The sequence below is a fragment of the Centruroides sculpturatus genome, unplaced genomic scaffold (genome assembly GCF_000671375.1).
Source record: "Centruroides sculpturatus isolate CEXI.00-Female unplaced genomic scaffold, Cexi_2.0 scaffold2313, whole genome shotgun sequence".
Taxonomy (NCBI): domain Eukaryota; kingdom Metazoa; phylum Arthropoda; class Arachnida; order Scorpiones; family Buthidae; genus Centruroides; species Centruroides sculpturatus.
This window is the reverse complement of record NW_019386603.1, coordinates 23,177-38,852: the sequence shown is the minus strand read 5'-3', so window position 1 is coordinate 38,852 and position 15,676 is coordinate 23,177. Positions and strand designations below refer to the sequence as shown.

General features: G+C 36.1%; 1 protein-coding gene across 2 annotated transcripts in view; it reads right to left on the bottom strand.

Moving 5' to 3' along the window:
- Positions 1-14,768, bottom strand: part of LOC111615402 (U6 snRNA-associated Sm-like protein LSm4) — a 22,147-nt gene extending 7,379 nt beyond the window's left edge. The window contains exon 1 of one of the 2 annotated variants that reach the window (XM_023356817.1): positions 14,627-14,768. In XM_023356817.1, coding sequence (XP_023212585.1) covers positions 14,627-14,629 — 3 coding nt within the window. In that variant the 5' untranslated portion in view covers positions 14,630-14,768. Of the gene's footprint in view, positions 1-11,085; positions 11,240-14,626 lie in introns of those variants that run through there. The other variant, XM_023356816.1, reaches the window with a different exon arrangement.
- Positions 14,769-15,676: the final 908 nt, after the last annotated feature.

Here is a 15,676-nt window from a genome sequence, read left to right as displayed (position 1 = left end):
CACCCTTATAGCTATCGAGATACAACCACCATAGTGCACGAATGGAGACTTGGGGCTACTACCACATACAAACACCACTCACGTGCAATGTGTAGTTTTGGCGGAAAAGTGAAATATAGGGACATGCACGTCCATTTTTATATATTATATTTATTATATATATATAGATATATAGATTTAAATTACCATTGTCATATTTGTATTTGCAAAAAAAAAAAAGTTTTTTAATTTATAGATAAATAGGCCTAGTCTAGAAAGGAAAGCATTCCTATTTAAAAAGATAGCATTATTATTGATCATTATCTAACTACAGTAGAAAAATAGTTTAGGAGCACAGCACTTAGTTTGTTGAATCCAAATGATCTGCCAAACTATCAAGCTATTTTTAGGCTAAGAAATAAATAAAAAATAACTAAAAATACATTTTGTCATAAATAAAATAACATGATCTTTTTATTAGTAGAAAACTAATCTATTCACTAATAAAACTGATTAAACAAAGTTAACATTAAGAAGTATAAATATTGTAATACGAGATATAATAAAGAAATGGAAATTGCTTTTCTTTTAGTTTTAGAATAAAATTATTCTATGAGTGTTCATCTTTTCAAACAAAAAAGTTTGAAAAGATATAACTTCTTCTTAAGTTATGTCTTGACCTCACCTGATTGATCAATACCACGCTGACAAGTCAATTTCAACATTAATAAAATCTTCTTTTATACAGGACTGATATGTGTGGATTTGTGTTTTTGTGAATGATAATATACATGGTAGGTTAACCCCTGGATGCACAGGAGTAAATGTGCCCTATTTTTATTATGAAATTCATTGTGAATTAAAAGTAATGATATAAAAATTAGAAGTCATTTACTATAGCTTACCTTTGAGAAAAAATTATCAAGATGAAATGAAAACAGAAGATTCTAACACAGGTACCCAAAGAAAGCACGAAAAAAGGTGCAATAGAGTCGTGCAGTTGTCAAAAGTTTGTTTTAATTTTATTTTTTACACACTAATATTAAATCTACAAGTTTTTCTGTTAATTGTAAATAGTTGCATAAGCATCTAAGCAATCATCTGAGACTGTTTTGGTGGAGCACAAATTTACATAAAATGTCATTTTATGCAGAATCTGCTGACATGCAACTGCTATTTTTGAATTTGGTAGGCTGTAATATAGGTGTAGTTTGTCACACTGCCATTTTGTTTTTGTTTGTGGCATACATGTTGCATAATGCCATATCTAGTGTGACTGCTGGCCTACAGTATGTTAAATACAATTTCTTTCTTTACTTTCCATTCTTTATTTTATATTTTAACTATATATTTAGTCTGTCCAGAATACCAGACATTTGAACCACTTCCACTCCCAAGCTTGCTAAACATTTGATCCAGTACTATATATTAAATGCACAGTATTGAACATTTAATAAATTTTATTAAATGAATATAATACTGAATTATCACAAAATAAATCTAAGATTAAAAATTAATACAAATATTCACTCTTTACTTTCACATCTGATATTTTCAAGCTGGCACACAAATGATTCAAAGTTACAAAATTAAAATTTAAAACTGATCAAGAAATACATTATCTTTTTTTTATTGACAAAGAGTTAAATTTCTCAAAGTTTAAATAGAGATTTCAATAATATTGTTGCATTTTTAGCTGTCATCTTGAAATGTAGTAATAAAAACAAAAAATAAAAATTTAATTCTAAGTTTAATGTAATAATGGATACCAGAAATTTACATTTAAAACAAAATTTTTATGTTATTGACAACCCAAATTATGTAGTTCAAGATATCAGGAGGGTGAACCCCTCCAAATGACAGTCCTGAGATTACAAAACCCTCTATTTGTCCCTAAAGTTAGAAGCCATTTTCTCTCTATGTTACACCTACTCTGCAGGATCCTGAAAGATATATAATATGATATAAGGTCATTCCAGAGTATGTTCTTATGGTGGTATACTTGTTGTATTTTAGATTCAATGACAAGTATTAATTACAGTCCAGAGGAGTGCCAATTAGATTTCCAGTAGCAGAGGAGTGCCAATTAGATTTCCAGCAACAGAGGAGTCTGCTGAACTCTGACAACAAACCTTCAGTCAACTTTTTTCATTAAGAAACTTGATGTAGCAAATCAAAAGGGCATCTTTCTGTGTGTGTGTGTGATGCCTCATCTAACTGGAGTGCAAACTCTTTGTCCTTCAAACTATTTAAAAGTTGGACACTAATGTCATATAGTAAGGATGCACCGATAAGCAAAATGGCCGATTACCGATTAATCAGTCACGTATTATCGGCCGATACTGATTAATCAGCCGATTAATGTTAATAATTTATTGTGTTAATAGTTAATTATATTATGATTATTATCGCATGAAATTATATATTTTTAATAAAAATATAACATTTCATATGATAAAAATAAATTTATAACAATTTGTTATAAAAATAATTCTCAATATGAAGTTATTTTTTTCTTTTTCAGATTCATGTATTAAATTAAAATGATAAATTATTATTTTGATAAATTTTTTAATTTTAATTAATATCCAAATCCAAACCCCTCATGGCTTCCAGTATTGCTTGAAAATTTAAGAAAGATAAAAACGAGAAGTTTTCCAAGTGCAATTTATGCCAGTTTTCTATTTCGAGAGATGAAAAAAATGCTAAAACTTTCACCACCATAAACATGGTAAATCATCTGTAAAATGTCATCATGAAAATTTTTTAAAATAAATGAACGGGGAACATTCGATATAGTCGAGGAGGGAGGATGTGTTAAATTGTGCCGGAAGTATTAATCGCATTACATCTTTGAGGATACTATTGTGATCTACTCTGGATCCTGGTTTGTTTGACATATATATTGTTATAGTATGCTAATTGGGAAATAATTAATTAAGTTTTAATTTAGTAAAATTCTATCAGGAGGTTTAACCTCTGGGGGTGGCACCAGGGGGTTAGTTTAAAGTTAGCTTAGGCAATAAGATTCTAAAAGGGGGTAGTGTTTAATATTAATCGAATTATAAGGTTTTACAGTAGAGATTAAGTGGGAAATTTTAAATTTTGGACGGCTATAATGGACTTTAACAGTCTTCTAACGCCCTTTAGCGAATTTTTTAATGGATGTAACGGCTATTAATCATTGCAACTATAACTTTTATTTTGACGGTCAAGGAATAATTGTAAAAATAGTTTTAACTTAATTCATAGTATAATGGAACTGATTATTTTAACGATGCTTTTTAATAATTTTCGTCACTTTATTGAATTTAAATGTAATATTTTACTTTTTGGGGTTAACAGTCACGTTATTAAGTTTTTGGACAATATAATAGTAAGTTTTAAATATTATTAATGTATATTTATTTTACACCAGCACATCCACATGGGCTTTAGGCGTGTTACATTTCAGAACTGTTAAGATAATAAATTACGAGGGGTTGCGGGGAAGATGAGAAGGAAAGAGAAAGTGGAGCAAGGGGAGAAGTGAGGCAGTGTAACAGCTAGTGACGGCGTGAAAGACGAAAAGGTCAAAAGACATCACAAAGCCATCCGCACCCCTTTCGGTTTAGTGTCAAGATATCTCCAGTGTGGGAATTGTCAAGTCTCCTTCCCCATACTAGTGCGTCATCCCACCATTTGGACTTGGGTTTAGTTACTACCAGGTACTAGTGCGTCAACTGTTTGGTGGCCTTCCCAGTGTGGGGTCTTTCTCTGACCTCTTGGTATGATGGCCAGCACAAAGGACATGAATATCGACATTCTGCCAAACAGTCCAACTCCATCAGGGACTGGCTCAATGAATATGGCTTTTGTGGAAGAGGAATTACTATCTAATATCCACTCTCACTTGGAAACAGTAATGCTAAACATTCCTACAAACTGTGGCATAACGGTTAAAAGCGGGGAAAGGGCCTTGGTCAGGGAGGCTGCAATAAAGATGCATACTGCGGCAAACCAGCTCTTCGGCAATGTCCTAGAAATGAGACAAAAGCAGGTGAATGCCGCCATCCAACCAAAGGCTCCATCCTACTCTGACATGGTCAGAAAGAATACTAGAATTAAGAGCAAGGAAACTAGATTGATAAATGCCACTACAGGTAGTCAGGGGGCTGGTGGCATAAAGCAGAATGAAGACCATAATCTCATCATATCAGCAATGGCAGACCAGCAGGAACCAAAAATGGTGGCCGAAGAGTTAATGGCCACACTACAGGAAAACATTTCACCCAAGGATATTGGGTTAAACGTGGGAAACATCAGACCTCTGCCAAGTGGGGAAATCAACATAAAAGTAAAATCCAAACAGGATATAAAGGCCTTAAAGGAAGCAATAAAACGAAACACCGATCTGGTAGACAAGATCGGCGTTTCGTTTTATGACTTCTTTCGATCTTCCGAACTCAAACATTTGTGAGAACTACACTAAAGAAGCCTTCCAAAATGCCTGCTCCTTTGACAAATTTCTTACCCCCAAGAACAGAGGGGAGGTGCAGCATGCTATCCTCAAAGTGACCACCAGGCTTCAGCTCAGCCTCATTGAGGCTGGCAGGGTGGCTATTGGATGGAATTCCATCTGGGTAAACGACCATATACCAGTCACCCGCTGCTTCAATTGCTGTGGATTTGGCCATATCTCCATCAGGTGCGACTTACGACAAAAATGCAGCCACTGTGGTAGGAAACATCACCTGAAAGAATGCCCAAATCAGGATAAGGACCAAAAATGCACCAACTGTGCCAAGAACAATAAAAGCAACCTACAGAACAAGAGACTCGACACAGACCATAACTCTTTTGCAGCCAACTGCCCATGCCTAAAATGGTTTAAAGCACAGGTTATTGCAAATACCATGTACTAATCAGCTCTTAAGTCTCAGGGGACTTGCACTTCATGGATGTCATGATGGGGGAACACAATCATCAGTATGGAGCCACCTGCTCTCACGCAGGCTACAAGCTCTAATCAAGACAACATCTATGCCACAAGGTCTACCTTCAACATTACTATTCTCACAATCAACACACGAAGGTCTAAGGCGGCCTCCTCAGTCCTGCAAAAAATGGCAGATGACCACAGGGCTGACATTGTCCTCATCCAGGAGCCTTACTTAGTGAATAACTCTTTGGTGCGTTTTGGCAGGTGGAGGACCTTCCCGGACCAAGACTTCTGCAGGGTGATTAAGGCAGGCATCCTGGTTTGCAATAAAAACCTCAAGGTTAATTTCTGTTCTAATTTCAGCACAAGCTTTGTGACCACCATCCTTATATCTCACAACAACAAGCAACTCTACTTCTCCTCTGTTTGTTGCTCCCCAGCTGAGGATATTCAGCACCTGATTGCAGATTTACAGAACATTTCCAATAACATCAGAAATCATTTCTGGGTGATCAGTGGGGACTTCAACGCAAAATCCCCAACCTGGCACAGCCCAGAGGAGGACCCACGTGACTACAGTGTGTGCGAGTTTATGGCACGGAACAATTTGGCTTCATGCAACACCAGTCCATTGCCCACCTACTACAGCACCAGTGGCGAAAGCTGGATTGACCTGTGTCTGGCTAGCTTCAAAGCCCATCAGTCCATCTCATACTGCAGTACCCTAGATGAAAATGGGGCCAGCAATCATCGCTACATTAAAACGACTATTACAACCAATGACCCTGCAATTGAAAGCAATATCATAAAAATTAAGAAGACTAATTGGACACAATTTCAAGATCGGTTCAAAAGACATTGGGCCTCCCCTAACAATCAGACACTTTCAGACATCCCAGAGGCAGAGGAATTGGCCACACATCTAGCCTCGTCTATTTTGGCCTCCTATCACAGATCAACCAGCACGACCGAGGTAAGGCGAAACAGTACACCGTGGTGAACTATTCGTCTCTCAGTGCCCAGAGATGAATAGTTCATCATTTATATAAAAAGTTTAAAAGGGAGAGCGACCCAAACGTGAAGGAGGAACGTAAGTGGAATTACATTAGCAAGTTCAATGCCTATAAAACAGATCAACAAGGTACGTACAACAGCCTGGAAAAAGTATTGCACTGAAATAGAAAACAGGACCACATGAAGTGATCCATATCATATCATATATCATATATACTGAAACCAAGAAAAGCCATCAAGATTCCAGTAAACATCAAAAAGGAAGATGGCACAATAACAAATGATTTATTAGAAACCCACAAATATATCCTGAATGTCCACTTCCATCAGACGATCCTGGAGACGACAGCCAATGGCACAAGGATATTAGAAACAGTATCTTGACCCTCCCAGCTTCTAATAATGACATCATGTTCACCTTCAGGGTGGTTCAGGCAGCAGTTAAGTCTCTTCAGAACAAGAAAGCACCGGGAATCGACAAGATAACCCCTCTCATGGTCAAGAAAGCATTCGAGGCAGTTCCCATAGCCTTCATTTTCACATACAATAAATGCCTAGAACAGGCACAGTTCCCACAGAGTTGGAAGAAAGCAGAAATCAAATTTATCCCTAAAGCGGGTAAGTCACAACCTTTTACAGCCACAGACTTCATGCCAATTAGTCTCCTCCCGGTACTTGGGAAAGTCCTTGATGGACTAATTGTCAACTGCATCAACTTCTATTTCTACAAAAATCATCTCATGCACAGTTTGGCTTTGTTCCTGGAAGGTCTACTAACCATGCCTTACATAAGACCATACAGTTTATAAACAATGACTGGAATAGAAAACGTCATGTGCTACTAATCTCAATTGATTACAAGAATGCATTCAACTCCCTCTGGTGGCAGGCCCTACTCCATCAACTTAAGAAGCAACACTGTCTAAATAACTTATTTGCATTTCTTAGTGACTACCTAAGTAATCAGATGGTAGGCATATATGACTCGGACCAACTCATTATGCAGAAGATGTCCCGGGGTGTCCACAGGGCTCTCGGTCAGGGCCAGGACTGTGGAACATCATGTATGATAGGCTTCTGCATATCAATCCCAACGACATGACGGCAACCTGGGCAATACAAGGGTATGTGGATGATACCCTGGTCATGGTATCTGGTGGAAATGGTGAAAAAGTCCAGGTTGAGGCGAACAAGCTTCTTACACATATCCACGAATGGAGCAGCAAAAATAAACTTATCATCAACATGTAAAAATTTCTGTATGCAGATGTCGAAGGGCCGGCAACTCTGCAAGCCACCTTTGTTAAAAATTGAGAACACAAGGATCCCTCATACCACAGAAATGAGGTACTTGGGCCTAATTATCGATCAGGGACTTAAGTGGAACTCACATGTGGACTATGTATGTGGGAAAGCCCTCAAACTGGCTAATCTCCTCAGTTACATGGCCGGTAAGAGCTGGGGGATCAACAGAGACATTCTTGTAAATATCTATAGACAGGTCATAGTGCCTAGTCTTGTACGGTGCCCCAATCTGGGGAGCAGCAGCTTCAAAGGTCCACATCAGGAGGGCTCTTAACAAAGTGCAACGTGTATGCCTTCTTTGGATATCAGGGAAATACAAAATGGCTCCCATGGCAGCTCTCCAAGTCCTGACTGGGTTACCACCTATGAGTCTTAATTAAGGCTCAGGCCAATAGGATCCTCTGGAAGCTGACACACCTCATCATACCTACGGGAAAAAACTTCTAGACATAGGAAGATTACCCAATCTGGAAATGGACCACCTGTTTCACCCCAGCCTCAACACCACTTTTCAGACCACCTACTCACCACTGCATCACCCTGCTCATCTACCAGAGGTCTCAATGGGTTCCCTTCCATATAATATTGTCTATATGGACAGTTCTAAATCTAAGAATGGGATGGGTGCTGGTCTGGTCCACTATAATACTTGAAATAATCAGTTCATGCACAAAGAATCCCATGCCTGGCAGGGTTCTGCTTTATTACTCAGGCTGAACTGTATGCCATTTACAGAGCCCTCAAGTACATTAATAGTACTAAGCTCAAGGGCAAAAACATCTATATCTGTTCGGACAGTAGAACTGCTCTCCAAAAAGGGCCGGATTAACCCACTTTGGGGCCCTAGACATTTTCTTCTTCAGAGTCCCCTGCCAGCTCTTTCAATTAATAAATTTTGTTACTATTATTTCTATTAAATTGCATACGGACACTGCAGCTGCTTAATAAAAATAAAAGCAAAATTATTTAATTTTTCACAGGATTCAAAAATACATATAGTTAATATTATTCTTATCACTATAAAAAAAAGTTCTAAATTATTGGGAGTTCCCTTTAACTTTCAATTAGAAGAAACATAAAAATACGAGGGTTTGTTCAAAAAGTTCCCGAACTTTATTTATTACAAAAAATTACTCACATACTTCACATATTTGTCAGGGTCCCCTTCAAAGTAGTCTCCTCTGCAACAGATACACTTATTTCAACGGTGTTTCCACTTTTTGAAACAGTCCTGGAACACTTTTTCCAGAATGCTCATAAGCTCCTCCGTCGTTTTTTTCTATCTTTGGAATGGTGGCAAATCTTTTTTCTTTGAGCGTGTTTTTTTTTGTTTGTTGGAGAACAGGAAAAAGTCTCTTTGTGTCAGGTCAGGTAAGTAGGGAGGAAACACAGCGGTCTTGTTTTTGGCAAAAAACTCACGAGTTCTGAAGAACAAATGAGTCGGCGCATTGTTGTGATGAAAAAAACCACTCGCCGCTTCTCCAAAGTTCAGGCCGTTTTTGCCTGATTCTGTCTCTTAGGCATTTCATAACACCAAGTAATACTCTGTGTTGACTGTCTGGCCTGTAGATAGGTATTTGTAATACACAACCCCCTTTGCATCGAAAAAAACAGTCAACATCACCTTAACATTTGAGTGAACTTGTCGAGCTTTTTTGAAGCACTGTTTCACCCACCTGTGGGAAGTTTCTGTGAAGGATTTTCGGAGTTTCACACAAAATTTCACAGAACAACGCTGCTCTTTCAAAGAGCTGATTTCCGCGGATCCGATTTTTCGCCGAACCCCACAAACACCCCTTCACATAAACAGCAGTAACTAATCACCAAAATAAGATATCAACAAATGGGTTGAAGGAGGTTACTCGGGAGGTTTCCGCAGACACATCATCTCCAAGCGAATTAAAAAATAACCAACTGGAGGCACGCTATTCAAAAAGTTCGGAAACTTTCTAAACCCACATTCATTTTCTTTAGATTTTAGAATTCACTATAACCATATAAAAAGCAATACTGTATATTTTTGTTTATTATATACAGTTGTCCAACAGAAAAGTAAACTATCTTATTTACAAATCTTTTCAAAATAGACAGTTTGACCGGGCCCTAGACATTTGTCTCATTTGTCTACGCGATGATCCAGCCCTGTCTCCAAAGCATATCCAGTGGTAAGCTGGGTGGTAACATTCAATGGATGATCATTCAGGAGCTAACTGGTAGCATCATGTGGACATGGGCACATTCTGGTGACACTGGTAACGAGGAGGCTGACCGCCTTGCTAGAGAGGTCTCCTCGAGTACTACCGACATTACCTTCGAAGACATCCCGATGGTGGCAACCAAGAAACTCATCTGGAACACTATGATCAACATATGGCAGCACAACTGGGAAGAGGAAGAGACAGGAAGGACAACCTTCAGCTTCTTCCCAGACATTGCACAGCGGCTACAGCTTAAACACCTCAGCATTAACTTTAGAACTATTGTTCACCAACCACAGGAATTTCCTGGACTACCTAAACAGATTTGGGCACAGGAACTCCCCGCATTGTCAGCGCAATGGGACTTCACAACAAGACGCACATCATCTCATATTCGACTGCAACCAATACACCCAACATAGGATGAATTTACTAAGGACAGTGTTAAAGGAGGGATACAACTGGCCTTGCGACCACAACATCTTAGTTAGAAATAAAAAGATCTTTAATGCACTTATATAGCTACTTGTATTATGTATAGCTGTGTGTAGTTGAGTTACAACTCTATCTGCAAAGCAGTATTTCCTGTTAACCTAATCATAATAGTCACCATTTTGATATTAATATTGTAAATTTTATAATACTAAGCCAGGTAATGTCTACTTTGTGTTAAGGAACTTATAGCCGTGTTTTTATGTACGGACCTAAAAATCTGTGCCTCTCTTGTTTTCTTTTGTAAATATTATTTTCATATGTAACCTGTTTATGTTTTAAATAAAGTTCCCGGTGTGGCTCTTGACCTCCCCTTCCACTTCTCACCCATCTTCGGCCCCTGCCACAACAGACTTTCCCTCTGACTAACCCTTCTCACTTCTTTTCATCTCTTTGAGGATATACCACTGAGTAATGCCTCCTACCCCCCTATAAATATTGAAAATATAAATGAAGCAAGCATTGCATGACTAAACTGGTAAAAACAAACTGACAATTCAGAACAGCCTGCCTATTAATATAAACTGGGACAGAATGTACAGGAAAATTCTTGAATTTTCCAAAGAAACCAAGGCATTGATTGGGAAATATTGCCTAGCAATGAGTTCCACAAAACTATGTGCCAAGAGTTATTTCCTGAATGTTCCTCTGAACTTAAGAATAATGATTTGGTGCACAGCATGTAAGAAACAAAGGACTTCAAGGAGTGTAAAGAAGCTTATGCTGAATTCACTTTATATTCATTAATACTAATTTACTAACCTCCCTGATAGGAAATACAAGATAATCAATGACAACAGAATTAATACTATCCCATAGAAACTCATTTATGTACAACAAAAATTAAGCCTATGCAAACATTGTCATTTTATCATTTTTAACACTGAGTAGGTGCACGACAATAACCTCAACAGGCACCCTTGCCAAAGTTTGGCAGCACCCCAGTGCACAGATCGGAAACTGACTTAAGTGTTCATTTTTTATGATTTTATAGATACTGGTATAAGCTAAAACTAAACAGTAACTAGACATATAAAATACCTTATGTACAGTACTTTTCCAGCAACTTAAACTTCAATACAACTAATATTTTTGGTTTGATTAATAAGCCTTCATCAGGTTATTGAACAAAGATTCTGTTTGGAACAATATATAAAATTACATTATTNACTTTACCATGTTTGAAGATGGTCACACAGTAATAAATACGAATCGCAAGTGATTTTAAATCCTGTAATGTCGAATAAACGCAACATAAAACGATAGACAAACCAATATCAAAACTTACTATACGACGCGCGCTGTACGTTCTACGAAGTGTTGCCAGTTCTCATTCCTAAATACATTCTCGTCTGGATTAAATTTTTCATTCGAGAACAAGCAATGTGTTAAATATTAAAATAAAAATAAATTTCGAATTAAATTATTAATTTATTATTAATGATTTTAGAACAGAAGTTTTGGATATTAAAATTATAAGTATGGGAAATTGGATCTTAATTATTGGAATGGTCCATGATATTGAATTCATTAATATTGAATTCAATAATGTCTGATATGTTTACAGTATTTATTCAATAATTGCATTTTACTCATAAAACTCTACTAGTTTTCAACAGGAAAACAGATGTTTCGATTTAACTGATAGCGTTAATGATCAACCCTGTCTGACGGTCGGATGGCTGAGTGGTCAAGGTGACCACCTACCGCTCTGGGGAACTTGGGATCGAATCTGGGCAGGTCGAAAGATCTCTAGGAATTTTTGGGCGGTGGTCCGTCCAGATATGTCAGGCCAACCTCGCAGGATCTATCTCCTATCGAACACCCGTGGGACTTTGTCCAACGTGAGGTGCCCAGGGATCATAGCCACATACCGTAGACAACTTACGCGCTGCAGTGGAACCAGCTTGGCAATGGATATCTTAGACAACCATTAATTCTCTCATTGATAATAGGCCTTGCTGTATATTATAGCTGTCCTGTGGATTTATGAACTAATATCATATGTAATCATACCTGAATATAATCATATGTATAATTACACATGCCTTTACCAAATAAATGAGTAAATCTTTATGAATTTTTACTTACATGGTTTATGGACCAAAAAAAATGTCGGGGTGGACAAAAGCCCCACTGCACTAATGCCGAAAAAAAACTCAGTGCACTAACGCAGGGTTTACAGAGTACTTCATACGTTACAGATGACAATTCTTCTAAATATAAAAGTACAGCAATGAGTACAGTGTAATAACACATATTATATACGATAGACATTAATGAATATATGATGCAAATTTATTATAAAATAACAGAGAAAATATAATTACTATATGAATAAATTACAGTAATTTGGTGCAAAGTAATTACAAGCATGCAATACATTTTCTAATTTCTTTTCATATCATCGTCTAACAAAAAATTATTACAACCAGCATAAAATATTAAAAATTATACAACTCTATTACAATTTAACACATTTAGAAAGTGTGCAGGTGATTTCCTATAAAACGATGGAAATTGAATTTCTGAATTACGATAATCGGAGAACAGATTAAAGAAAATTATTCTACAGATTTAAGACAATTTATTTATTGCTACAATCCATGCATTAAGTTTTAAAATAATTTAGTTTATAAACTTATATATCATTACAGGATTTAACGTCGTATATGTTTTATAGTTAGGTTCTATGTCATTTGAATAATTATTTATAAAGAACCCTTCAACACGATGCGTATTGTTTCCTTGTTTGAGCATACATTTCGATTCCTTTTCTAAAATTCCACTGACTTGAACGCACGAAGAAAATGTCGAATAAACCGCACTTATCACCTGAAAATAGCGGTGTTTAATGCATTAATCAATGATGTGTATTAATATATAATTAAAATAATCCAGAACATACCTTTATCAGGAAGTCGCGTTTAATATGAAAGAATCCGCCCATAGATATTCCCAGAGGAATCTTTCCAAATCTCTTCATAAAGTCGTTGNGTAAATCTTTATGAATTTTTACTTACATGGTTTATGGACCAAAAAAAATGTCGGGGTGGACAAAAGCCCCACTGCACTAATGCCGAAAAAAAACTCAGTGCACTAACGCAGGGTTAAATATAAAATATCATAAGTGGAATCCAATTTATTATACAAGCAAGCATATTTCCTTCTACATATGCATCTGAATTGGTGTCATGCTTTCTGCTGTCTTATTTTTCTGTCTTTTAAATTCCCCGAGAACTGGAACTGGTCAAAATAGTATGTAATTGCATATGACCTAATGACATACTATTTTGTCGCCTATCATAAGATGTTATAAAACAAGTACTATGCATACTGAAAATTTTCTTAACTGTCTTTTCAGCCATGCTTCAGTCAATGTAAATTGAAAAATTTTGCTGCTCTCAGTTTCTATCTTCAATTTCAGTGCTCTTTTTACATGTGACGTTGCCACTTAATTCAATTCTTGGTTGAAAATACAGCGTAAATTAAATATAGTAAAATATGTCCAACTACTAAATATCTTGATTTCTAACATTACCAACATATCAAGTGGCTTTTCATCTAGCTGTACCCAATAACAATAAAATAGTAATTCTTTTGAAAAAAGTTGGCTGACAAATTTACACATTAGTAAAAATACATAGAAAGACTAAAATGTCTTCACTTTTGCCATGTCCAATAATAAATAATAATAACAGGAACGACAATCTTCTATTGCAGAGATGACCATTCTTTAGAGGCTACGCCTCTGCAAAAACATGCAAAACAGTCTAAAAGTTCTCCAAAAGGTTGTCTCTGCAGCAAAAGATTGTCGTTCTCAGTAATTGGACATGGCGAAAGTGAAGACATTTTAGACTTTCTACATATTTTTACTAACAATGAAATAGGGTAGTTTTCATATTTCAAATTCTAATTCATTATTTTATTTGTTTACATTTTGGTACAATTACACCCCTAAATAAGATTGTTGGGGCCTTATCAGAGGCATAGACCATATCAAAAGGAGCAAAAGAATCAAAGGAATCATACCTATATACATGAACCTTTGCAAGATACAGCTTCATGAAATCAGTCTATTTCCAGGTCGCATGCAATTAGGAGTTGCATTGCTCCATAGTTCTTGCACTAACTATTTAGCCCACGTGACTATGCTGGCTTCAAATATCCATATCCACTCAACTGTTTGTGGAGTACTTCACATCATATAGTTATAGGCAGCATAAGAGTTTGCCCCATACCACCTAAAACTAAGGTGCGAGCAAGCACCAAAGCATGGAGAATACGCAATAAAAGGCAAATATGTTATGAAGGGTCACACATACAGGGCTCCATTGATTTTTTTGCTCATACAGGGAAAGTCTATAACTGTGGAGGTGGGAAATCCTTCATTTAGAGTTTGCATTTTACCTACATTTTCTTTATATTTATTTCAGCTCATGTAAACTATTATTTGTGATTTCAGTGGGAATTAATTCAATTTAATTGACTTTAATTTTGTGAAAGCAATTTCCTTTACAAATAACAAATAATCATTCAATAAATTCATTGAATAATTTGTAAGGATAAATGACTTAAGTATAAAAATAAATCATTTACTAAAAACAGTTTAAATTCTGTTATTTGAAGTCATTAACTCTCAAAAAATAAACAAAGGTTAAATTTGACAGTTAAAAAGATCGTTATTCTGTAAAATAAAGAATTGAATACACTTTACCATGTTTGAAGATGGTCACACAGTAATAAATACGAATCGCAAGTGATTTTAAATCCTGTAATGTCGAATAAACGCAACATAAAACGATAGACAAACCAATATCAAAACTTACTATACGACGCGCGCTGTACGTTCTACGAAGTGTTGCCAGTTCTCATTCCTAAATACATTCTCGTCTGGATTAAATTTTTCATTCGNATATTTATTAAATATTTGCAATAAACTTTTATAACGACCTGATTTTTCGAGTATAAATGATATAGTTTACATCTTTTCTGTATCATTACAATAAACAAACTTTATTTAAAAAAAAATTAGATGAGGCCGACAATAAACGTTTAGTATATACATGTATATTTAAAGTTGAAAGCATAAAACATTCATTAAATTATTACTAAAGTCATTTCGTAGCCTGAGATCAGTCCAACTCTTTTATCGATGGCGAATACAACTGTTTTTAGAAAGATCAATTACGCTTTATAAAGCATTGAATATTATTTCGAAAACAAAATGTTCACATGCGAGAATCCAAAAAACTGATTGCTGACCAATCGTGAGAAATAGAGAGAATTTTTCATGAGTCGGCGAGTACGCCCAGGAATCTCATAGAAGACTAACGTATTCCATACCGCATCCCTAAGGCTGACGCCCATAGTCGTATCCAGCGATTTTTGTTAATGAGTTTAAGTTAGTAAGACTAGAAGAAACTATAATTATGTGCCTTTCAAGTTCTTTCCCCACGAGCTGAAGTATATGAACTGCAAAAATTGAAGTATAAAGAAATCACAGGTGAAGATAAAGAGAAATCATTTAGAAGTAGTATGATTATCATTGAAATTGTAAGCTCTCTCTATCGAAACGTTTATTTTAATTATTCCCTTGTATAATTTTGGTTATCCTGTTTCATTAAAAATTTTTATTTGTTAAAGAAATGTCTCCTCCCGTCTGAATCAAACCTATTTTCTCTACGAAGAGAAACGCGTGTTAATCCGCATAGCTAAATTCGATTAACTGGTGTCAAAAAATCCTGACGTATATCTAGACTTTACA